The sequence below is a fragment of the Typopeltis vanoorti genome, chromosome 9, assembly GCF_054136105.1.
Source record: "Typopeltis vanoorti isolate ZY-2024b chromosome 9, IOZ_Tvanoo_1.0, whole genome shotgun sequence".
NCBI classification, from domain to species: Eukaryota; Metazoa; Arthropoda; class Arachnida; order Uropygi; family Thelyphonidae; genus Typopeltis; species Typopeltis vanoorti.
Window position 1 is genome coordinate 68,742,719 of NC_143557.1, and position 27,619 is coordinate 68,770,337.

The 27,619-nt window shown below is 34.1% G+C and overlaps 1 protein-coding gene across 1 annotated transcript in view; it reads left to right on the forward strand.

The window, feature by feature from the left end:
- The window catches only part of RecQ4 (RecQ4 helicase), a 261,720-nt gene that overhangs the window by 97,626 nt on the left and 136,475 nt on the right, over window positions 1–27,619 (forward strand). The window contains exon 6 of the mRNA XM_090397875.1: window positions 11,003–11,139. Within this exon, the coding sequence (XP_090254001.1) occupies window positions 11,003–11,139 (137 nt within the window). The remainder of the gene's footprint in view (window positions 1–11,002; window positions 11,140–27,619) is intronic.

Sequence of the window (27,619 nt, forward strand, 5' to 3'; positions counted from 1 at the left end):
TAACATGTCAATTAAATTTTTATTTCTACCTTGTAACTCTAAATTTAAATTGCTTAATTTCGTACAGAAATCTACTAAAAATGATAAGTGTAACAACCATCTTTTATACTCAATTGTGGATAAATATCTCCTTTTTCATCAAGAAAAAATTTTATATCGTTAATTAATAAAGAAATCTTTCTAAATTTCAATTACAACAGAATTTCCCTATCATCATCTGTCTGTAATTTAAATAACCACCATTGCTGGGCTTTTCCTCGAACAGAATTTACAATTCTAAATGTAATATCCAAAACATCTTTTGTGTTTAATCTTTTACTACACAGTACTTGTTGGTGAATAATACAGTGGTATGTTAAAAAATCTGGATATTTGTCATTGTTTTTACATAATGAAATGAAGCCTGATTTATTACCTATTATTGCAGGAGCACCATCAGTAGTAATAGACACAAGTTTAAAAAGTGGAAGTTTGTGTTCTTTCACAAATTCATCAAATGCCGAAAAAATGTCTTCTTCCCTAGTCCTTCCCAATAATGGTATAATTTTCAAAAGTTCTTCTTTACTTGAATAATCTTGAAATACCATGCGAATAAATACCATTAACTGAGCAATATCAGTGAAGTCGTTTGATTCATCAAATTGTAATGAAAATGCAACACACTGGTGAATGTCTGACATTAACCTGGCCTGGAAACTTTTCTCCAGCAATTGGAACTCTTCCTTTCAGCAATTTGAAACCTTGTCTGCGGCCTAGAGGTAGTCTCTCTCTAGCAACGTCTCGAACCTAGAAGCTCCTTTCTGGAAGCGGAAAACTCCTCTCTCAAGCAACGTGGATCCAGGCAGTCTCTCTCTGACGGTGACTCTAGACCAGGCGGCCTCCTCTCTGACAGCAATTCTGGAAAACGGGACCCCTTCTGCTTGCTGAAGTCCCTTTTTATTAGGCCTCCTCTGAGACCTCGCATGAAGTTTGGCAAACCCCAAGAATCAGTATGAGTCTTTTATCTTAAGTTTCAAGTTTGGCACGCCTTTTGTTCTCCTCCACTTTCTTTTGATTGTAAGTTGCCAGCCATCGGAAAGTTGTTTGAACTCTTTTTGACTGACTTCAGAAATGTTTACACTTAGAGCCTGCAAGCCTTTCTCATACATACAGGTTTCAATAACAATCTTTCTAATGCTGCCATGTACAGCTTCGACGACAAAAACGTTGCCTTTGTTTTTAACACTCTAACATATTCTTATGAAAGCAGTATTTACAGTTAGCTTCAAAAGAGTTATTTACAAAAACATCTAATACAAACTATACCGAGACAAACAAAGTTTATTTTTTTACAATATTATCATGGGACTTAACCTAAGTAAAAAATTGATGTAATATGCTTTGGAATATTTAATATTTAAGCTACAATCAAGTTTTTACACTTTGCTTATAATCGTATTCACTCGGCACGCTGTTTGACTTCCACTGATCCAAATTAATTAATTTACCTGGACTTATAAGAAAATGACTGATTTGACAATTTTAATGAAAAATAAATAAACAATAGCAATACACTTAAAGCGAATTAAAAATAATACAAAATAATGATAAATAAAATATTATGTTTTCAGTTTTAATTAAATTTGTAAGTAAGGAAGAATACACAAGACATCAACCAAAAATCGCTCCTCGACCGCAATAGACGTGTTGAACACCCCTGATATATACTGTACATTTATGAAAATTGTTATTATCACAGTTATTCTCATCAGCCATTATTGTTTGTGTCAATTAAAACTAACTTATGAATAATGATAACTTGGAGTTTACAGAGATCTGCACATCTGATCTACCGTATTTTTGGAGTATCATCACTTCTTATGAAGAGTTAGCTCTCTTTGACCAAGAGATACTTGTAATGTTTTTCTTCCTTATATTTCTTGACAATAAACAGTAGATGCTTTAGATTTAGAGTTCATGTTCTAATTTAGATATATTTTTCCATCTTGAAATGGATATATATATATATACACATTGTTAAAGATACTGAGAAATTTTATACTTGGTTTTAATCCTTTTCCCAAGGAAGCAAAACAGAGTTTTTCACGTGAAATGTTCACATCTGAGCTACTTGTATATAGAGGCAAGTGACTTCATATCACTTGTCTTAGCATGTATCACATAATGCAAAGTACACACCCTTTTGGACAAGTATAATGCAATGCATAATGGGAAGGGTCACTACTCAGACCAGTTTTGACCTTTATTGAGGTCTCATCAATGGGAGCCAGACCTGGGAGAGATACCAAGGTTGAAGTAATGCAGAAATCATATATATATCTCATATACAAGTAGACCAAAGTATCATCTCTTCTTATGAAGAGTTATCCCTCTTTGACCAAGAGATAATTGTAATGTTTTTCTTCTTTATATTTCTTGGCAATAAACAGTAGATGCTTTAGATTTAAAGTTCAGGTTCTGATTTAGATAAATTTTTCCATCTTTGAAATGGACACATATACATTGTTAAAGATACAAAGAAATTTTATACTTGGTTTTAATCCTTTTCCCAAGGAAGCAAAACAAAGTTTTGCTCGTGAAATATTCACACACAGTTTTGACCTTTATTGAGGTCTCATCAATGGGAGCCAGACATGGGAGAGATACCAAGGTTGAAGTAATGCAGAATTCATATATATATCTCATATACAAGTAGACAAAAGGTGCTTGACCTTGTTAATAAAAATCTCTGCATGAGAGAATGATGTAGAAAGTTTTTTACCTTGGGTTTATTATACATTAAAGATACCAAGAAATTTTATACTTAGTTTTAATCCTTTTCCCAAGGAAGCAAAACAAAGCTTTGCATGTGAAATATATTCATGTCTTAGTTACTTGTACAGGGTGGCCATAAAATAACTTTCCCTCTTTGGAGGCATCTGTAGCTAAAACCAATAAACGAAATGAGACCAAATTTTATATTGAGACTTTTGAAGGCATGCAGAGATGATTTCCGCAAAAAAAAGATTTAGTACCAAAAGTCGCTGATGGAGCCAAAAACAAGCGGATAATTATTAAAGGCAGATATAATGGAATAATAACATTTTGACGATGTAAGCGACAGCCGCATCACTCATTCCAGCTAGATATATGGCACGTTACAATGATAATAATAATAATTAAACTAAAACAACAACTTGAGAGAGACACAGAAATTAATGTAGTGATTGAACTCACAGAAAATAATGTTTTATTCATCAGAATCAGGGTCTCCTGGACCAGATATACGATTTTCAATGTGCTAACCTTTCTTGTGTACAACAAATTGCATCCAGTGTGTGACATGCTCTACAGCTGAGCGTAAGGAGTCAGATTGGATGTTCATAACAGCCCGTTTTATGTTCTTTTTCAAGACATGCAAGTTGGGAATGCCACCAACATACACAACAGATGTCAAATACCCGCACAGCCAAACGTCACCTTTTTACCTGCGTTTACTGCGAATATTTGACTGCTTTCAGCTCCGCCAACACCAAAATTTCCTCCATCGGCAACTTTTGGTACTAAATCTTTTTTTCGCGGAAATCAAATCCCCATGCCTTAAAGACTCAATATAAAATTTGATCTCATTCTGTTTTATTGGTTTTAGCTACAGATGCCTCCAAAGAGGGAAAGTTATTTTATGGCCACCCTGTATGTAGAGACTAATGACTTCATATCTTTAACATATAATAAACCCAAGGTAAAAAACTTTCCACATCTTTACAGACACCCCACATTTTAGGATTAATATAAAATATTTTCTAAAGAAGTTAACTATTTGAAAATTGTATAATATAGAACACTATTTCACATGAACATTAAGCACTGCACCATCAAGCAATTTTTGTTCACTGAAGATATGTAAATTTCTGAAATATCTGATTTTATAATTTATTAATAAACTTCTTGTGTGTACATATTCAGAGATCTTTTTGCTGCATCACAAGTGTCTCTAAAAACTCATTCTTCTTTAGCCATTATATTATGGCTATTATCAGACATGTGCAGCACAATCCATAACATTCTTAGAGAGCAAGCAAGTCAATTGCACTTGTCACATAATATGTTAGACTACGGTGACCAGATGTCCCTTTTTTAACGGGATTGTCTCGTTGTCCTGACAAAACCTTAACCTGGAACGCTAATTGTCCGTTTTTATTAACTTTAGTCCCGTTTTGTCTTTTTTGAATTCATGGCATGACCATTCTTGTATGTTCAAATATGGAAAGGATAATATCTCTGCTGGTGATGTGATAGCTTGAGATTGAAAACATGCATGCTATGATGATTATCAACCCTTAGGAATGGACTCTCTCTCTCTGCGATAGGATGAAAATGCTGCAACCAGTGGCAGCATTGCTGCATCCCGGCAGTAACAAAGTTACTTTGTCTACCATACCATTGTTTTGTGCTTCTTTGCTGGTCTGTTAGTAATTGTGAAAGTTAAAGCGAGTATATATTGTGAGTGATCATATTTCATCCATATTTTATCATGCCAAAAAAGGAAGTGTAGTTTCACTCAGAATTTAAAAGAAGAATATCCCTTCTTGAAAGACGAAGTTGCGACGTACTGTGTGTAGTTCGGTTTTTTTTAATTGAACATGGAGACCGTTCTGATATAAAATAGTAGTTGACGAAGCAAAAACATAAATTGGCAGTCGCTGCTTGCAGTTCAAGTCAAGATCTTACATCATTTTTCACGAAAAATTCAAAAGGAAAATTAACTGACAAAGGTAAATGTCATGTGGCTCAAGAAGGTTTGTTTGCATTTCATGCAGCAAAACATAACCTTTCTTTGAGGTCAGTGGACTGCACTCTGCAATAGTGAGAAATTTATTTCAAAACAAATTTACAAAGTGCCAATCAATTAAGGATACCAAGAAATTATATATACTTGGTTTAATTCATTATCCAAGTGTAAGCAAACAAAGTTTCTGCCTGAAGTATCTTTCAGGACTGGGGCAACTCATGGCAAAGGTGGTATAACTTCTCATCACTTGCCTCAGTATCCCATAATGCAAAGCGCATCTGCCTGTGGACATGTATAATGCTATGCATTAAGGGAAGGGTCGCTACCCAGACTGGTTTCGACCTTTATTGAGATCTCATCAGTGGGAGCCAGACCCAGAGGTGGTGATACTAAGGTGAAAGTAATGGAGAAGTCATATTTCCATATACTAGTTGCCAAAAGGTGTCCCACCTTATTATTAAAAATACTCTGGATTAGAGATAAATAGTTGTTGAAAGTTTTTCACTTGGTTATATTATAAATTAAAGATACCAAAAAATTATATACTTGGTTTAATCCATAATCCAAGTGTAGGCAAACAAAGTTTGCACCTGAAGTATCTTTCAGGACTGGGGCAACTCGTGGCAAAGGTGGTATAACTTCTCATCACTTGCTTCAGGTGCAAACTTTATTTGCTTACACTTGGATAATGGATTAAACCAAGTATATAATTTCTTGGTATCTTTAATTTATAATATAACAAAGTGCCAATCAGTTAGTGAATGTCCTGGCACCTTACGCAATGCGAGAAATATCATTTGAAGTGAACAAGCCAAATATGTGTCAGTTATGGTAGACACATCGAACCACGGAGATTTGAAGCTGGTGCCTGTCCTTGTTAGGTACTTCATCCCAAATAAAGGTATTCAGATTAAAGTGATAGATTTTCACAACATGACAGGAGAAACAACAGAACTGCTTGCAAATCATATATTGGATATTTTACAGAAACAGTAGCTGACTGAGAAAATTATTGCATTTTCTGCAGATAACTGCAACACCTTCAGTGGATACAAATGAGGTGGTTCCAATAATGTATTTTGAATCCTTTCTTTTAAGGTTACACGGTGATCAGCATTCATTTTAAAAATTTTTTATGGAATTTACAACCGTGTTAAAAAACTTTTTTATTATCCCGACGTTTCGATCTTCACATCAAGATCATCATCTGGAGCGTACATTAGTATATAGAACAAGCTGAGTTACATCATTAACTGTAAGCTAGAGAAACAATGATTTGATCACATGTTATTATACTGGCGTGACCTCTGGTGGAGAAAAAAAAAATTAAAATAAAATACATAAATAAAAAAATAAAAATAAAATAAAATAAAAATTTTTACATCAAGCTAAATTCTATTTTTACAATGACAGGAATAAACATTCTTTTAGATGGTTTTCTTTCAGAAACAATTGGTGTCCTATTTTTAGTATTATAATTCTCATTTTTGATTTACAATACTGGATTTTCTACAGTCCTGTTTATAGTTGTTCTTGGTGAGGAAGGTCGAATATATACCTTCCATATGTTTGGGATTTTTAAACCATCATTGTTGTTCAGATTGGGGTGGTTGCTGATAATCTCGCAGGCTTCCTTGAATTTCCGTTCATACCATGTTCTAGTGTGATGTAGACAGCTGGTGGTTTTCCAGTCAATTCTGTGTAAGGTATTCAGGGCATGATCAGAAAGGCCAGCTTCACCATAATTATTATATTTAATGTGTCATTTATGTTCTTTTTGTCTAATAGGAATAGTGCGTCCTGTTTCTCCTATATATGGTATGTTGCAAGTACAAGTACAATAAATCCGATATATTCCAGGGTGAGCTAGTGGAGGGAGTGGGTCTTTGGATGAGTTGAGTAAGTTTTTTAATTTTGCAGGAGGCTTAAAGGTGGCTTTGAGGTTGTACTTTTGTAGTACTCTGTTTATTTTGTCTGATATTCCTTTAATGTAGGGAATGGTTATAGTTTTACTGTAGTCTGGTTTGTCTTTGTTTTTTATTGTGGTTTTGTAGAGAATTTTGTTTATAGTGTTTTGGCTGTATCCGTTTTTTTGTAGGCTATTACTGATAATTTTAAACTCGTCTTTCAGTGCCTGTTCACTGGAACAAATTGTCTGAGCTCTGTTTTTTAGCGTGTTGATGACACCTAGTTTTTGTGTTGGGTGGTGGTAGGAGTTTCTGTATATATTGTCCCGTATGTATCGGTTTTCGGTAAACAGTGAAGGAAAGATTGCCCGAGGGAAGACGTGTGACAAGTGTATCTAGAAACGGAAGTGTGTTGTGTTTTTCAATTGTGAACTGTATGCATTTGTGTTGTTTGTTTAGGTGGCTAAGGAATGTGTCTAATGTCTGGCGGCCATGGGACCAGATCGCGAAAACATCGTCAACGTATCTAAGCCAGACTTTGGGTTTTAGAGGGGAGGAATCTAGGGCAAGTTGCTCAAAATGTTCCATGTAAAAGTTAGCAATAGGGGGGGGATAATGGCGAGCCCATGGCTGTTCCTTCTTTTTGTAAGTAGAGCGTTTTGCCATACAAAATAACCCGACCGTAATACATGCACAAAAAGCGGCGTGATATCCGGAGGGAATTTGTTTTGTAGGAGAAGGATTGTGTCATTGATTGGGACATTCGTAAAGAGGGCAGAGACGTCAAAACTGACTAATAAATCATCTTTTTCTAATGTAATGTCTTTGATGATGTTTATGAAGTGTCGTGTGTTTTTGATATATGAGGGGGAATGACCTACCAACTCCTTGAGTGTTGCCACTAATTTTTTGGCTAAGTGATACGTCGGGCTATCAATTCCTTCAACAATAGGTCTTAGCGGGGTGTTTTCTTTATGAATTTTTGGTAGCCCGTAAATTCTAGGGGAGCGCGCGTAATGAGAGAACAGTTTTTGATTGTATCAAAAAACAAAGACAAACCAGACTACAGTAAAACTATAACCATTCCCTACATTAAAGGAATATTAGACAAAATAAAGAGAGTACTACAAAAGTACAACCTCAAAGCCACCTTTAAACCTCCTGCAAAATTAAAAAACTTACTCAACTCATCCAAAGACCCACTCCCTCCACTAGCTCACCCTGGAGTATACCGGATTTATTGTACTTGCACATACCATATATAGGAGAAACAGGATGCACTATTCCTATTAGACAAAAAGAACATAAACGACACATTGAATATAATAATTATGGTGAAGCTGGCCTTTCTGATCATGCCCTGAATACCTTACACAGAATTGACTGGAAAACCACCAGCTGTCTACATCACACTAGAACATGGTATGAACGGAAATTCAAGGAAGCCTGCGAGATTATCAGCAACCACCCCAATCTGAACAACAATGATGGTTTAAAAATCCCAAACATATGGAAGGTATATATTCGACCTTCCTCACCAAGAACAACTATAAACAGGACTGTAGAAAATCCAGTATTGTAAATCAAAAATAGGAATTGTAATACTAAAAATAGGACACCAATTGTTTCTGAAAGAAAACCATCTAAAAGAATGTTTATTCCTGTCATTGTAAAAATAGAATTTAGCTTGATGTAAAAATTTTTATTTTATTTTATTTTTATTTTTTTATGTATTTTATTTTAATTTTTTTTTCTCCACCAGAGGTCATGGCAGTAGAATAACATGTGATCAAATCATTGTTTCTCTAGCTTACAGTTAATGATGTAACTCAGCTTGTTCTATATACTTATGTACGCTTCAGATGATGATCTTGATGTGAAGATCGAAACGTTGGGATAATAAAAAAGTTTTTTAACACGGTTGTAAATTCGATAAAAAATTTTTAAAATGAATGTATTTTCAAGACTGAACGAAAAGCTAAAAATTAATATTCATGCTATTGGCTGTGCTGCACATATTGTTCATAATGGTGTACAAACAGGTGCTGATATTTTGCCTATTGATATCGAAACAATTGTAAATAAAATATTTCAGTATTTCCACATTTACACCATGAGAGTAGAGGAATTGAAGAATTTCTGTGCATTTACAGAAATTGAATACAAGCATGTTCTAGGTAGTGTACAAACAAGGTGGTTATCATTACTACCAGCTGTGAATAGGATTATTGACATGTATGATGGACTCAGATCTTTCTTTTTATCACAAGATAAGTGCCGTACATTGTCGAAATCATTTTTCAGTAACCAACAATCAATATTTTGGCAACAAGTGGTAGAAGAATTGGAATTGCTCAGACAGAAAATTACAAATAGGAAAGCTGAGAACTTTCAAACATTTAAAATGTCATCAATTATTTCAGAGTTCAAAGATGAGGGCGTCTTTGATGAAAAAGAATTGTTAGACACTATGAATTTATTTTATGATACTTTCCTTGAATATTTAAGCAAATGGACTTATCATTTCCAGCCATTGAAAGCATTTCACTGGATTAAGTTTGCAAACTCCACTAACTTGGGCTGAAGTTGCAAGCAGCCTAAAAGCAATCAGTGATATTGAGAGTAAAATATTCAATATTGTTGATGAAGATGAATTATTTCATCTTCATCAACAATATTTGTTGATGAAGATGAAATAATGGTCAGCCATATAAATAATGTTGTGAACTCCAAGATGGACGAATGGAAGGACACAAACACAGAAGTGGACAAAAAGTGGTGTGATGTTTTAAGGTGCAGCAAGAAAAAAACATCCACTACAAAAACATATTGCATTTGTTCTCTCTTAGCATTATTTCATTGTTATGACATGGCTTAGTAAATTATTTTCATTCTCTGAAGAAATTTTTCAATTTCTATTGATCATGTCAACTGAAGTTTAGGATCAAATTTTGTAGTTGTCCAGCAGATTCCAAAAGCTGTCAGAATGAACTAACGTTCTAAAGAAAATGTGCATTGCATCAATCCTAGGAACAAATGCAGCTGTAGAGAGAATTTTTTCTCTCATGAGTTCTTTGTGGTCTGATGAAAAGAACCTCTTCAATGTCAAGACTGTGAAAGCAATAATTGTGATCAAAACACACTTTGACATTTCGGTCTTTTGATATTTTGATATTGACTTACGAGTGCATCTTGAAAGAACCAACACTTTTGGAAGAAATAATGTCTTCATATAAATAAAATAATGATAATGCTGATACTCCATAATTATAATGCACACTTCAGTCCTGTGTACTATAATTATAATTATATGTTATTCCATTTTTATGTAGAGCATACCAGAAGTGTCCTGTTTTTGTCCCTTTTTTTAATTGCTGAAAAATTCAAAATGTCCCTTTTTTTTGTTTTGAAAATCTGGTCATCCCGTGTTATAAATCTGATTTTAAAAGGAACTGAAGTTCATTTTATCTCATCTCTAATCTCACTGCCTTAATCATCGATCTTAACTATTAGCACGATCTCTCTCTTACCATCTATTTCATTGTTATGACATGGCTTAGTAAATTGTTTTCATTCTCTGAAGAAATTTTTAAATTTCTGTTGATCATGTCAACTGTCAACTGAAGTTTAGGATCAAATTTCATGATTGTCCAGCTGATTCCAAAAGCTGTCAGAATGAACTAACATTCTAAAGAAAATGTGCATTTCGTCAACAGTTTTGAATTTGTTATTGATCTAGCTTTGAATTAGTTATTGATCAGAAAGTGATGCTGTTCATTGAAATCTTCAGAGGACAGGTTGAGATGAATGTCATTTTAGTCAGTTTATCTGGTTCACAATACCATTAAAAAATCTTTTCTTTAGAATGTCATCTCCATATGTTGATTTTAACATTTCAAATTCATTACAATTCTTCACAATTTTTGGATGCATGCTTGCATTTCTGCCTCATACTACTATCATTCACAAGTTTGAATATTTTCCTAAGGTAAATTACGTTCATATTCAATATTCAATGAAATAAGTGCACATTGCATTTATTTTGGAATGCAAATATATATCTTTACTGCTGAGACCCACATGTTATTAGGTTTGTGATGTCATATATTAATTTTTGGTAATTTTTTGATCATACCAAATAGGTGGACATCGTTCATGCATTCTGAAACTGCAAGTTTCTGGCATGAACTGTTATCATAAAGTTTATAAAACATGTTGTGATCTTTACACCATCAATATTGCATGCAACTGGTAGTAGTATTGATTTAGTAGAATAGTAATAAAATACATAAGAAGAAATTAAGTTTTTATTTGCCTTAATCAGGTCTGTCTACCCTTGTGGTGTTACCAACAGGCTCAGGAAAATCATTATGTTATCAATTACCAGCTTATTTATACTCGCAGTACTCAAAGTGCATTACTCTTGTTTTATCTCCTTTAATATCTCTTATGGAAGATCAGGTATGTGAACTGCTTTTTAATAAACATTAAATCTTTTTAATTTAAATGTTCAGATATAAGGTCCCTTTAATTTTATAATGCTTCTAGGTTAATTTTAATTAAGCAGGTGCCTTTTGTAAATCATGTATGTGATTCATTAAGTGACTCTTTATACTTATGATGGATTAAATTTTGGTCTTCAACTATTATGCTTTGATCTTATATGTAACATTATAACATTTTTTTAAAACAATCTTTAATTATTGATCCCCATATGGGCCAAAGGAAGAGTTCATTATAGCAGAAAGTTATTCTGTAGTGAATTTCCTTTAGAATATCATTGATGCTATGTGAGCTTTAGATGTGATTTTAATAATTTGTTATAATGAGTGTTGACTTACATACAGACAGAGATATAGCAAAATATTATTATTATTATTATTATTATTATTATTATTACGGGTATCTCCATGGAGTCAGTAGACTCATCGCGGGAGACCCAAACTAGCAAAACAATATCTGTCATATCTCTTCTTGAATTCATTTACAGATGAAGAGCTCACAACAAAGTCAGGCAATGAATTCCACTCATTCACCACCCTCCAGGCAAAAAACCTTGTTCTGACACCTTTGTTAACCACACTCTTCTTTAATTTCCAGAGATGACCTCTTGTTCTTCCATCATTATCACACAGCTGAAACATTTCCCCTGCATCAATCCTATAAAAACCTTTTACTAATTTGAATGTTTCTATCATATCCCCTCTTCTTCGCCTATCAACCAATCTCTGCAATCCACAAGCTCTCAATCTATCAATGTAGGGAGCATTTTTTATATCACTCACCAACTTGGTCACTCTTCTCTGAACCCTCTCCACAGCCTCCTCATCTCCAAGGAATCCAGGTGACCAGACCTGAGCACAGTAATCCAAATGTAGAAGTATCAATGCTTTATAAAGGGGAATAATAACCTCTTTATCTCTGGATGTCAGTGTGTTCCTCAACAACCAAGTAATCCTATGTGCAATCTTGGACACCTTAGCAATGTGTCCTCTGAACTTCATCTCCCTATCTACCAACACCCCTAAGTCCCTAGCCTCATCAATCTCTTGGAGTACCTTTCCATCTATGTAGTACACAGCTGGTAATCTTTTAATCCCAAAATGCAAGACTTTACACTTTTCCACATTGAACTGACATCCATTTTCTTTTGCCCATTTTACCAGCTTATTTAAATCCTCCTGCAAACTTTCAACATCAGCTTGATTTTTTATTGCACTACACAACTTTGCATCATCAGCAAACAACTGAATATCTCCCTTTAAGCCGTTTCCTATATCATTTATATACAAATTAAACAACATTGGCCCAAGCACAGAGCCCTGAGGCACACCACTGGTCACCTGCCTCATTCTGGACTCGGCTCCTCCATACACCACCTTATGGTATCTCTCCCTGAGCCATTCTCCTATCCATATCACCAATTTAATATCCATTCCCATCTGCTCCAATTTGCGTAACAGTGTTCTATGGGGTATCCTGTCAAAAGCCTTAGCAAAATCCAGAAGTACCACTGTGTAGCCAGTTCCTTTGTCCAACTCTGATGTTATTCTATTATGGATAGTTAATAGATTGCTAAGGCAGGATCTACCTTTAACAAAACCATGTTGGCCTCTATAGAGTATCATATCCTGATCCACCCATTCTTGAATTTTGTCTTTAACCAACTTTTCCAATACTTTTACCACTACTCCTGAGATGGTGATTGGTCTGTAATTCAATACTGCAGTTTTAGAGCCACCCTTATGCAAAGGAACCACTTTGCCTAACTTCCACTCCCTAGGGACCATACCAGAGTTCAAACTTAAATTAAATATCCAGGTAAGAGGGGTTGACAATTCATTTGCACATTCACGCAACACCCGAGCTGATATTCCATCTAAGCCTACCGCCGTGTTTGCATTTAAGTTTCGCAATATATTTAATACCTCTGATTCTTTAGCTTCAATTCTCACATTAGGTATTGCTATAGGTATAGAGATATCCTCACTTGGGTGATAGACTTTTGAGAAGTGATCACTCAGTAACTCGACTATTACATCTGATTTTGTCACCTCAATACCATCAGCACCCACTAAGGTTATCCTTCCGAAGTCATTCTTCCTCTTACTTGCCACATAGCGGAAGAACTCTTTGGGATTACCCTTGATCTCTTTGGCTAAGGTCTTCTCATAATCTGATTTAGCTTTTCTTACTATGCTGGTAACCTTCCTAGCTTGAGCCTTGTACTGCTCATGGGTGTCCTGATCGCCCTTCTCCTTGTAAATTCTCCATAACATTTTCTTTTTTTGTAGTTCAAGCTTGATACTACTGCTCATCCATCTAATGCCTGCCTTGTTTGACCTCCTGACCATGGGGACACAATCTGATATTGCTTTCCTCAGATACCCGCTGATTTTATCCCAAGCACTGCTAACATCTTTCCCTTGCAATATGTTCTGCCATGGGATGGCTGCAAGCTCACTCCGAAGCTTGTTATAATTGCCTAACCTGTAGTTTCGTACATACCCCTTCTTAATAGAAAAATCCACAGATTTTGCAACCTCCCAAGTCAATACCACATGATCGCTTTCACCAACTGGAGGTAACGAGGTCACCTTACTTATGCATATAACCTCTGAACCAATAACCAGGTCCAACACTCTCACACCACGTGTCCCTTCAGTTACGTGCTGTTTCAAGTAATTATCTCGTAGCAGATGTATGAACTCCATTTCCTTTTTGCTACGTGATATTCTCCTTCCAATTGATATCACCATAATTAAAATCCCCCATAATAATCACTAAGCCTTCACTCATTGCACTAAGTTGCTGATGCATGAATTCAATATCTCCCCCTGTACTCCCTGGCCTATAGCAGCATCCAACTGTATATTTGGTTGCGTTGGTCACTATTTCGCACCAGACTGCCTCAAATGAACTCTCATTCACATGTCTATCATCATGATATACTACTTTCTTTGGCTGCAACACATCAGCTATCATCAACAGTACTCCTCCTCCTGTTCTATCTTCTCTATCCTCCCTGAAAATACTGTACCCATCACATTCAATTCCAGTGACCACATCTTCTGCTGACAGCCAAGTTTCACTAATGCCTACAACTTTTGGTGAGATTTCACTGACTAATGCCAAAAATTCTTCTCTCTTATTTCTAATGCTTCTAGCATTGGTATACAAAAATTGCAGATTCCCTCTAGATCTTGTACCGGCTTTAGAACTGATATATAAGTCACTAACTACCGTAGTCCTATGCCGATTTTTTTCCCCTCTCTTCTGCAATTTATTCTGCCTATAAGGATCAATAAATACACAATCAGTGCTAAAGTTTCTCTCTCTTACACTCAACCTTTTCAATATTAGTTTCCCTGCCCAATAACTTCAACCTGTTCAGAAAACAATAACTTCTTCAATCTCTTATGTCCTTCCATGTTAAGATGCAGTCCATCTCTAGCATACAACTGCCTTTTTCCTTCAAACACACTCCAAACATCAACAAACTCCAGACCTCTTTTTCTGCACATTCTTACAATCATATCATTCATTATCATTGCTCGTCTACTTAACTCGTAATTGTCAAAACGAGGCAGCACACACACTATTCTCCCATTGACACTTTTCCTCTTCACAATATCTAATAATGTTCTTAAATCTTTTCCTACCCGATTTATACTACCTCTCAGGTCATTCGTACCCACCATAACTATCATCTTGTCTGTTTCATGCCCTCTCTTTATTGCTAAAGCCACTCTTTCTATTGTACCATCAGCCAAGCACTCCTCATGCATACCACTCTCCATACCCTTAATCATAGAATCACCATATATTTTACCACTATTAACTTCATTCAAGTTCACACTCATGGACTCATTCTCTACACTATTCAGCATGACTCTCCCAGCTTCATTACTCAACTCTCTATTACTTACTCCCCCACTCTCACTACATCTCATTTCTTCTTGGCCACTTGTGGTTTTATTATGTTGACTCCCAATCATTCCCATACTATTTATTACTGAATCATTCACCAAAGACTCACCCATATGTAATCCTGTTCTAGTTACTTCAGCTAAAGTAATCTCTATAGTCCTAATTTCTCTGTTTAACACATTAAACTCAGCTTTAACTTCCAGTATCTCCTTACCGATCACTTCCACTTCCTCATGAAGAAGATGAAGGTCATTTTTCATTTTCATAAACTCCCGCCGAAGTTCTTCCGCTACGGTCCCGATGTCAGCTTCCATTCCTAAACGCTCCAGCCTATCCCGACACTTCTCACATACGTCGACATTTTCTTTCTTTTCATTTTGCCAGACCGACCACAGATCCTTCACATTTTTCGGTGCATACATGTAGCAGTTTCCGCAACGCATCCATTGCGAAAAATCTAACGCTGAGCCAGCCTTTCGTGTAGTAGTAGAAGTCCTGCGCGCCGCTGACGTTCGTTTCTTGTTGGACGCCATCTTTACACGTTGATATAGTGAAACAAACGGCAGTGAAAACACAATATATACAACACAGTTCTAAACAATAATACCACTGAAGGACACTTGTTTCTAACCGTTGCACAATTTTAGCACAATTTGTGACAAAAAGCCACACTATATTTAACTTTAAAAACACGTTTTCTAGACTAGCTAAACTCGACCGCCACATTTACCAAGGACCTTATATCACATTCATTTGAGGCTATTTTATTTTTTTCATGGGAGAAAAAAAAATGTGGGGGAAATACACCAGTGTTTTTCTCCCACATTTTTTTATTAATAAAATTTTTTTATTTTTTATTAATAAAAAATAAAAAAAATTATTAATATTTTTTATTAATTTTTTGTATTAATAGAGTGAAATGTTGGGGTATTAAAATAGGAAATAATGAATTTCATCATAGCAAAATATCTAGGGTAGTGCACTCACTCTCCATTAAGATATTTTGTCTCATTGATATCCATTTCTTTTATATCTATGTAGTATTTTTGGCAGTCTGCTTTGGTCCATTTGATTTAGATGTTTTAACCATTTATTGAGTTTATGTTCAGGAATTGTAAAATTTCTCATTTGTTTTATGATCCCACTTGACCAGCTGTTTTACTGAGAAATTTCATTTCTACTGTTTTAATCTTTTTTTACAATCCATGTTTCACTTTCATATAATAAAATTTGTTTAGACAGGACATTATATAGTCTGATTCTGGTGTGTACCAGGGATGGCTTAAATATATTATTTATACTGTTTACTTTAATAAAACTTGATATTTTAATGTCTATATCTTTTTCATCTTCAATGATAAATCACATCCCAGGTATTTGAAAGTATTTACTTCTTCCCTACATAGCTCCAAATTTTCATTTACTAGTTCAGCATTTTTAGTTTTAAGATCCTTAATTTCTTGTGCCAGGCCAGCAGTGATAAACAAACTCATCTACTTTGTTTGATGTATATTCATGCTGTCCATCAAAGATAATACCACTGTTGTCAACAACCAATTCTAGATCCTGATTGTCGTTAGCCTCTTCAACACTTTAACAACACCACCTCACACACAGATTGGCCTATAATTTGATGCTTGAGTTCTGTCATTGCCCTTATGCAGTACAATTTTCCCTTTCCTCCACTCCTTTAGAACTTGACCCTGTGTAAAACTCATATCAGACAAATTTCGCAAGTCAGATGTCAACTCCTTGCCACACTCCTTCAAGATACTGGGCGATATATCAAGTCCTACAGCCTTATTAAGATGAGGTTTGCTCAATTCCCCATATACTTCTTGCTCCCTCACAGTCAATCTTTCCTGCTCATCATCCACTGCCAGCAAACTCTCCATGGTGTCCCATTCACAAGGATGAAAGACCTTTATAAACTGCTCATTAAACAACTCAGCTATATCTTCTGTTCTGCAGCAGTTATCCTTGCATCATTTTTTCCAATCGATGTCATCATACCATTTTCTTTTTTTTTTGCTGGCTACATTTTGTGTGTTTTTTGGCTTCATTAGCTAAATGCTGCTAATACTACACTTTTGTTATCCTTGCCAACTGAGTTGTCCTCCATGTTGTTCTTTGTACTCTTCATGAAATTGATTATAACAATTCATCTTATGATGCCTTTTCTCTCAATGCATGTGTAATCTTTTCATTCATCCATTTCACACCTGCTTTATTTAACCTTCTGACCCTTGGAATACATTTAGACCTAGATAGTGCTTAAATAGCATCCAAACAACATTGATCTCCTTTCCACCCAATTTCTCATTCCATGCTACAGCCTGGAAGCTGTCTCCTGAGCTTCTCATAATCATCATCTTTGTAGTTTCACATATATCCTTTCCTCACAGAAGTCCTCACATGACTGGCAATCACCCAGGTAATCACTTCATGGCTACTCTTACCAATGGAGGGAGATTTGTCACCTCATTTATAATGATATCCTCTGATAAGATGTTCAAATCTAAGACTCTCACTCCTCGCATACCATCTTTTACATAGTTCCTCAGAAACTTGAGAAATTCATTTTCTTTACTTCCAGTTGCTATCTCTTCATTCTGATCTATATTACCATGATTAAATTTGCCCATAATGATCACCCTTTTCCTATTTGCTTGGCTAATTGGCTTATACATTTCCTGGTCATTACCCTCCACATTACCAGGTCTATAGCAACATCCAACAAAGTATTTCATTCTGTTCACCTTTATCTCATATCATACTGCCTGAAAATCATTACCATTATTTGCCCCTTACACTTTGTTCTTGTATTACACTTTCTATCTTCACGAAATACATCGTACCAGTAATGCACTCAGGATTTAATCTGGGGGGGGGGGTTGAGTAGATGATTTCAGAATATACACTATGCATTGCATATGACCTATGACTGAGCATCTGCAATGATTGCTATTTCATAAAAAGTACAGAAATAATAGAAGACACGACACAACATAAATATAAAAAAAAATTAATTTTAATTATAAAAAGATTTTTAGAAAATTTTCTAGTGTTTTTGTTTTCCTTTTTCTTTAGGGGGGGCCCCCTCTGGGTGTGCCACTGCATTGTACCCTTTCATTCTATTCCTGTTAGGATGTCATCTTCATCCAACTATATCTCACTTATTCCAACAATTTTTTACAACGTAAAGTATTTCAAAGTTCTTTTCATTCACTTCTTTTCTACTTTCTGTGACTTCAAATTTCATTCATAGTTTATCAACAAGCAATCCTCTGCATTCTGAATTTCAGCATTCTTTCATTAATGCTGCATTCTTGCAACATACAAATAATGCAAAACTATATTTCTCAATCAGCAGAAGATAATGAAGGATAACCTAATAGACTTCAGTTCCTCCAAACTTTAATCTTGTCTCTATTCACACAAAAAATCTACCATTCTTAATTTTAATATCAGTCGCTTCCTCAAGAAAAGATTTCCTTTTTTTTTTGTAATACCAAAATGACAAAAACTTTGCAGTTCTGTGAACGTAAACATTACATTATGTTTTAGTGTAACATTGTGTGTATTTAAGTTATCACTGATTGATAACTTAAATACACACAAACATAATGGTTTAATGATAATAAATATTAAATACATCAGATATTTTAATCTGAATATAACAGACCATCAGCGAAGTATGATGAATTCCAGATATAGAAATGATAATCCATTTTTATTTGTGATATGAACTACAAGTTGGAAATGGTATTACAACATTACTAATAAAATGTTATAGAATATACAGTTGACCCTTGAACAACGCAGGGGTTAGGGGTGCCAATCCCCCTGTGTTGTTCAAAAATCCACATATAACTTTTGACTTCCATAAAACTTAAGTACTAATAGCCTACTGTTGACCAAAAGCCTTACCGATAACATAACAGTCAATTAATACATAATTTGTATGGTATGTATGTATTATATACTGTATTTTTACGATGAAGTTAGCTACAGAAAAGAAAATTTTATTACAGAAAATCATAAGGAAGTGAAAATATATATACAGTACTGTACTGTATTTATTATTATTATTATTAGACACTTCAGGGAGTCCAAAGACTCATCGAGGGAGGGCACCTGCTCTACAACTCTGTCTCCGCCACTCAATCCACCAACTGACCGCAACTACACCAACGGCATCTACTGCCGACCACCACCACAAGTATTTTCAAAGACAATCATAAACATCCATGCCCACGGTGGGATTTGAACCCGCAGCCTTTTGGCTAGAGAGCGGATATGCTAACCACTCAGCCAGCCAGGCTGAGTGGTTAGCATATCTTATTTACAAAAATGAATCATCTGTTCTGTCTGTATCTACATAAATATTGTCTTATATGATACAAAACACTGTACATGTTATACATATTACTAACACTAGACATCAAAAATGAAAAGATAATATGAAAAAGAAATTCATGTTTATTTACAGCTATAACAATTCATGCATTGATAACGAAGCAGCAGCAATATGATTGCTTTATGGTAGCCTAGTGCAATCGATACAGTTGCTTCACAGTAGCCTAGCGTATACACTAATGAATGAATCATTATTCATTCATTAGTGTATACAGCAGTGACCACTTCCTTGTTAAAATAAAATTAAGATTACCACCTAAATGGCTACAAGTAACAAAAACAGAAAGAAAAATTGAAACATTTGTTTATAAAACTAGACTATTGAATAACACAAATGTACAATGGCTATATGAACAAACAATTAACCAATATCTAGATAAAATAAAACAAAATGAAGAAATAGAAATAGAATGGCTTAATATAAAAGCGATACTATATGCAGCAGCAAATGAAAGCTTAGGAAAGACCAAAAAATTCAATAAAAGAAAAAAACTGAAGATCTGGGATGATACTGTAAAAATAATCATATTAAAAATTCTGAATATTTTTAAGTATTAATTATGCTTGTTAGTTTTGTTTTCATACACGCAGTGTCTGCACTTGTGATGTGTTCGTTATGAAAATGTTATATTAGAAGTAACATGTAAAGAAGTAAAAAAAAATTGATATACTTACTAAACTGAATATTTGTGTTATAAGAAAGTTTGTTGTGGTTTAAAAATGTTGAATTTCGTGTTTTGTGAAAGACTTTATCTTAGCGCTGATGGATACAGCGAGTCAGCCATTTTTATTGCAGTGCGTAGTTTCTGACTTTTGTGGAGTGCGCATGCTCCCGGAGAGGATTTGATGTGTGATTGACAGCTGACAAGGAAAGCATTGCGTATCCAAGTAACGGTTAAAAACAAGAGAGCGTTCGGAAGTTTTTAGAACACTGGCCGGTAAATATTCAAGTTGGAAGGAACTTGATTTTTTTGTGTGTGGCAGTCGGAAGAAATTTTATAGTGTATTCCGAAAAAGGAATAGTGGAAATAATAGGTTTCAAGGAGGAATAAGTAATGAATAAAAGGAAATCTTGAAACTGTAAGTTTTTAAAGTGGAAAAAGTTAAGACTGTCATTTAATATTGTGAATGAAAGGAGAACTTGTAGCTTGTATTCTAAAGTGAATGTTTTTCTTAGAGAAAATATTGATAAGGAAGTTCTATAAGTATTAAGGATGCCTGAAAGTGAATGTTTAAAAAATATATTGATTAAGAAGATTTTTAGGTATAAAGGATGCCTGATCTGATGAGTATTGCTACTAAAAGGAAACAAGATTTAGTCAAGAAGACTTTTATGTGTGTTACATTGATTGATGAAAAGGATCCTGAAAGTGAAGTACAGAGCTGTATAACTTCTGGAAATGAGCCTTAACAGAAAGAGAAAAAGACTATGAACATTTTTTTTGTGATTGTGAAGGAAAAAGTGTTTAGTCTTAAGAGTAAGTTTATATTTTTTAATAAGGCCTTGGATCCATATAATCTGTAGTTATAGTTATGTATTATTGCTAGAAGTGTATATATATTGTTTTAGTTTTATTAAATGTGTTTATTTTGTACTTGGTATTGAGTCAATGATTAGTTGGATTCTGAAAGAGATAGTTAAAGTCATTGCACCAATTGGAGTGAACTTTTGTGCAATACAATAACATATAGGGACACTCAGAGTCAAAATAAAAATAATTGTTAGTAAAAGAATTTTATATAATAAATCACCTCATAAGTATATAGTATAATTATTAACAAAGGCATAGCCGGTAGACAAAATAGTTAATATAATATATATATAAAAAAAAGAGGGAATATGAAATATAAAATATATATATATAAAATATAACAATACAATCAAAGAAATAATCAAAAAGAATAAAGAAGCCTATCACAAATGGTTAAGCAGTAAAAGATTAGAAGATGAAATAGAATATAAAAGAATAAGAGCCATAGCTAAAAGAGAAGTCAGAAAAAGACATAGAGAATCATGGAATAAATTTGTTTCTAATTTAGAACATGATTTATATAAAACAAGACCCAATGTATATAAGATTTTGAAACACCTAAATGCAGATACCAAAGAAAACATAAAATTAAACACTGAATTGAAATTAGAAGAATTTCTAAATTACTACACAGAACTGTGGACAGACAAATATTTTAAAAAAGACAACTGGCAAACAATTAACAAAAATGAAAAGGAAATAACTGAAGAAGAATTAGAAATCAGCCTGAAAGAAACAAGAAATGGAAAATCCCCTGGAGAAGATAAGCTAGGTTCAGAACTATATAAATACGCAGGAACAAGATTCAAAGAAAGACTTATTATTTTTAAATAAAATTTACTCATCTGGTATCCCCCCCCAATAGAATGGAAAAAAGCAATTGTGATTCCTATCTTTAAGAAAGGTAAAAGAGATGACCCTAAAAACTATAGAGGTATCAGTATACTAAATTCCTGTTACAAAATATATAGCAGAATCTTAAATAACAAACTAATGAAATATTCCGAAAACTTTATTCTGGAGGTACAGAATGAATTTAGAAAAGGACGATCATGTATAGACCCAGCCTTTTGCCTAAAATTAATAATAGAGAAAAGAAGAGAATATAATTTAGAAACACATATTGCATTTATTGACTTTGAAAAAGCATTTGACAAAGTTAAAAGAAACATATTATTTAACATATTAAAAGAAAGACAAATACCAAATAATATCCTAAAAGCTATCACAAGTATATATGAAAATAATCAAATACAAATAAGATTAAATCATGAGCTATCATATACAAGAGAGATAAACCAAGGGGTCTGACAGGGATGTCCCCTCTCAGCAACTCTTTTTAATATCCACTTAAATGAAATAATAATAAAATAGAGTAAATATTTACATCAAGGAATTAAACTTTCACCTACAGTTAACTTAAACACTCTCCTCTTTGCAGACGACCAAATAATAATTACAAATTCTGAAGATAACTTACAGAAAGCTATTTTAAATCTAAATGAGATATCCAAAGATGGTATGATGATATCAACGGAAAAATCAAAAACTATGGCCTTTAAAGGACAAGATCCAGCAAGAACTAAAATAGTAATAGATAACAAGATCTTAGAACAGGTGAATTCATTTAACTACCTAGGATGTACGATCACATATGATAATGAAAAAGATATAAACGTAAAAATAACAGGTGTAATTAACTCTATATTTAAACCAAACCTAGTTCAAAAACAAACCAGGCTGAAAGTATACAATACATTAGCCTTACCTGTCTTAATGTATGGAAGCGAAATCTGGACAATAAAACAAAAAGACAAACAAAGATTAACAACAGCAGAAATGAAGTTTATGAGAAAAACTGCAAAGTATACCCTATTTGATCACAGAAGAAACGAAGATATTATGAAAGAATTCAACCAAGAACCAGTAATAGAAAAAATTAAAAAATATAAACATAAATGGATGGAACACTTTCAAAGAATGAAAACAGAAAGATTACCAAAACAAGCCTTAAAGTACAAGCCATTAGGAAAAAGAAAACCAGGATATCCTCTTAAACGATTCAACGATGACTTCTAAGGCCGGAACAGGCCATGCTAGGACTAAATCCTTGATACGTATGATGATGATGAATCATTATAAAATTTTTATTTCTTGCTGATTAATTTAACTAAAGTAATTAATAATAGTAATTTCAGTGATATTAATTGATATCATTAAATGATAATTAATAATAATTTTATGCGGTTATGATGTAATACTGCATCTTTACTTTTGTTTCTTGGCTGCAAATGGCCATGTATGGCTGTAAATGTTTATGTGCATAAGTTTTGATAAATTTTAAGTTTTTTTATAATAGATTTGTGTATATTTGTGAATATTGGAAGTAAATGATAGAATAGACTAGTATCTATGTATATTTTATGCATTCATGACTTGCCTAACTTTTTCTTAATTTTTTCGATATTTCTAAGCTATGCGATTTGTCTGCGAGTTTTTTTAAATTGTCGAAATCTCTAAAAAATTTCCAGTACATTTATATAAAAAAAAAAACCATATAAGTGGAACCCGCAGTTCAAACCCACGTGCCCATTTAGGTTGGATGTGCTGTCATGGCTTATGCAATCTGCGCTACAAAATTCATGTCAGTTTGACCATATAATTGCATTTTTATCGATGTATGTAATTAATTGTAGGATAACTTTTAATACTTCAATTTATCAATTAATTGTAACCAAATCTGTGCAGAATAGGGGACAATGTGTTTGTTTTAAGATACTGTATATTAGAAAACAATAATGAAGGAGAATGTTATAAATTTGGTTGGTATATTTGAATTACTCAAAGGTATAAAATTTTGAAGAGAAGGATGGGGCTTACCTCGTTTGACTACAATACCGATTTCCATTGTAAATAGGCAAAAAAGTTACAAATTTATTGAAAATTATATATTAAAAACTTGTCTATATTATATATAAAAACTTGCCTAGCACGGCAGTTCACACTTCACACACGCAAAACAGATGAAACTCATAAAACGAAAACAGCAACTCGTGACAAATGACAACGTTCAATTGGATTGTTGACACAATAACCAATCACAGCCTTTAGGTGCTATTGTCTCAGAGCTCACCCTGCCTCACCTTCTGAGCAGTTTAAAACTACTAGAACGCCAAGAATTTGACCCGGTGTGCGATCAGTACATCTTTCAAAGGGTTCAAAGGTGTATGTACTTTGATTGCACACCCAGGCTATTAACACGAATGCAATGCAATGTTTACGCATAGAAAAGTGAAGCATTAATATATTGTGTTTACTTAGGGGAATAAATTTTTCCCATAAACTTTAATGGGAATAAATGTAAAAATATAATATCAGTGATATTGCTGTTTCGGAATTATCACTGATATTGCTGAAACAATATCAGTGATATTGTTTCAGTGGTGGATGAGCACCACACTCTTAGCATGCCTGGAATATTTGCCTCTGATATATATATAACATTGGTTAGCAGTTTTTGAGAAGAAAATAAGAATCTCTTTGTGCTTTGGTAAAGAAGTTCAATCGTTCCAATTTACCAATTTTGGTCTGGGTGACCTTGGAATTCTTGGCGACTTTGCAGTAAGACCTTGGAATTCTTTTTAACTGATTGTTCAAATTTGAAACAACCTATAGATAAATTATTTTAGGGAATTACAACATGGACTAATATTGACTAAAATAAATTTAATTAATATTTCCATTATTTCAGCAAAGTTAAATTGCCATCATCAGAAACAAAATATAATAAGATACATGCACTACACTAAATAATGATGATGATGAAGCATGTCAACTGAGAGTAGGCCTGAAGTCCTAAATAGTGTCCCCTGGTGGACTGAATGGGGTGTCCTTTGTTGTTGGTCTAAAGTATGGGGGGATGAGAGCTTCCCAAATTTGGGGCAGTTTCATGCAACCAAATTGTTGAGGTTAGGGTAGTTTTTCTTAAAGGAGAAGCAGATTCAAGGAAATGTCTTCTGTATTTATATTTGCTGCAATGGAGTAAAGTGGCTTTCTTCCAGCATATTCTGTGGTGGTGTCCAAAGCATGGTTAACAAATGCTGAGTGGCTGTAGTGATGGAAACAGATATAGTCCTTATGTTTAGCAATTCTGATGTTGACTGTCCTGCCAATTTGGCCATTGTAGGAGAGTTCACAATTGCAAGGGACCTGATAAATACCTGGCAGATCTAGGGACTGTGCTTGGTAGAATGGATAAGGGATGCTAATTTTTTATATGGTCTATAATTGGTTGAAAGACTGTATTTTTTTAACATTTTTGTTAGTTTTTCAGATATGTCTCGAATATATGGAATAGTGATAGCTTTGGTATAGCTTCTGTTCTGGAGATGGTGTGTGGATTTGGGGTTTTAATATGTCATATTTAATATTTTAATTTTATATAATAGGGCAAAATTAATTAGTTCAGATAACAGTGACTCTCTCTCACTGTTGAACTTGACTACTTTCACAAAACCTTCTTAGCCAGTGGCTACAATTCCTACTATATCCAAAAAATCACCCTCTTCAGAATAGAGACTATATTCCTGTGGAATTTTCTCTGTTCTAAGCCTCAAAATCTATTAATTATATAAACCATTCAATTCAATCATTCAATAGAGGTTGGCGAAAAGAATAGCCAGTTCAATCGAACCCTCTTTTAGCATTTGTGTTGATATTTCATTAGTCCCTATTGCCGAATTCTAATTCAATTTATGCAATAGCTCTAGTACCTCCTTCTCATATACCTGAGTTTATTCATCCATTAAAGAAGTGGGAGTAAGCGTGATGTTGCATACACTAAATTGATAGCTCTTAGCAAAATGGGCACTCATTAGTTTGAACAGTCTCTTCTGCCTGTCACCTGCACACCATCTGCATTCAGTAGAGTTATTCTTTCATATTCATTCTTTCTTTAGTTTGCAGAGCCAGTTTTTTTTTTTTTTTTTTTTTTTTTTTTTTTTTTTTATAATACTCGTACTTAGTTTTCTGTACAGCAGTTGTGACTCTTCTGGCCTGCTAATTATAATTTTTATAACTGACATCATCCTTCTTATGCACACAGTATTCCTACTACATCATCTTTTTTTTTATGAGTCTTAATAAGATTACACATTCATTTCACTCCTAACATATGTATTCTTCAAACTCTAGGGACACATTCCAGTTTTGCACCATTTAAGTATTTTTTAAACGATTCTCATGCACTGTCAATATCCTTCCCATCCAACATCTGATACCATATAGCAGAACCCAGCATACTTCTCAGTTGGTCATAATTTCCTTCTTTGTAGTGGCTAGGTTCATGAATGTTCCATTCATGAACCTAGCCACATCCCAGGTGAATATTGCACAATCGCCATCACCAGCTGGAGATAGAATATTTGAAAGTTTTTTCACTTGGTTATACTAAAAATTAAAGATGCCAAGAAAATATATTCTTGGTTTAATTCTTTATCCAAGTGTAAGCAAACATATTTATACGTGAAGTAACTTTACGACTGGGCTACTTGCATACAGAGGCTAATGACTTCACATTAATTGCCTTAATATCCCATAATACAATGCACATATCTTTTTGGACATGTATAATGGTATGCATTATGGGAAGGGCCACTACCCAGACTGGTTTCAAGAGGTCTCATTGCATTATATATGTCTGTCAGGATGTGTGCATTACATTATGGGATACTAAGGCTTTCCTCAAAAGGAAAAAGTTGAAAGATCTGTATAAAGAGAGAAGCTGGTTTGCAACAAACCAAAGCAATGGAATAGAATGTAGCAACAACATTAGAAACATTAACATAGAGATAGAACTGGAAAGGCAGAAACAAGTAGAAGAAAGAAATTTTAAGATAAGAATACAACAGCATTAGCAGATAACCCTTCAGCTGCATATTCTTCAATAGACAATTTACAAAATTTCGCAAAGAAAGGACTATCCCTCAAATCTGTGTTGATGGAGAAAACATGTCCACCACTAAAGACATCCTTGACTCCTTTCAAAAACACTACAAAAATCTGTTTGAAGACAATAGTACTGTTCGAAATTATAACTCTTGGAACCTTAATGGCCTTCCTGTTCATATCCAAGATAGCTTGACAGCCCCATTACATCTGAAGTTACCACAGCCTATAAAGAATGCCAGACAAGAAAATCCCCAGGGCTTGATGGTCTAGGGATAGAACTTTATCGTCAGACCTGGGATTTTACTCTTCCCATTCTAGTTACACTATTTAATTCCTTTCTCTTCAGGACACATGCCAAGTGAATTTGTAGCAAGCCATACTATCCTCATTCCTAAACCTAATAGAAATCACACCATAATCAGCAGCTGGAGACCTATTTCTCTATCTAATGCTGACTACAAGATATTTTTCCACATTATCAATAACAGGCTCAAAGTGGGAATGAAATATATAATTAAAAGCAGACAGGTGTATGGAGTACCAGGTCAAGCAGTAGAATTTAATCTATTTCTGCTACATGATCTAATCCGCTTAGTTAACAAGAAAAAGCA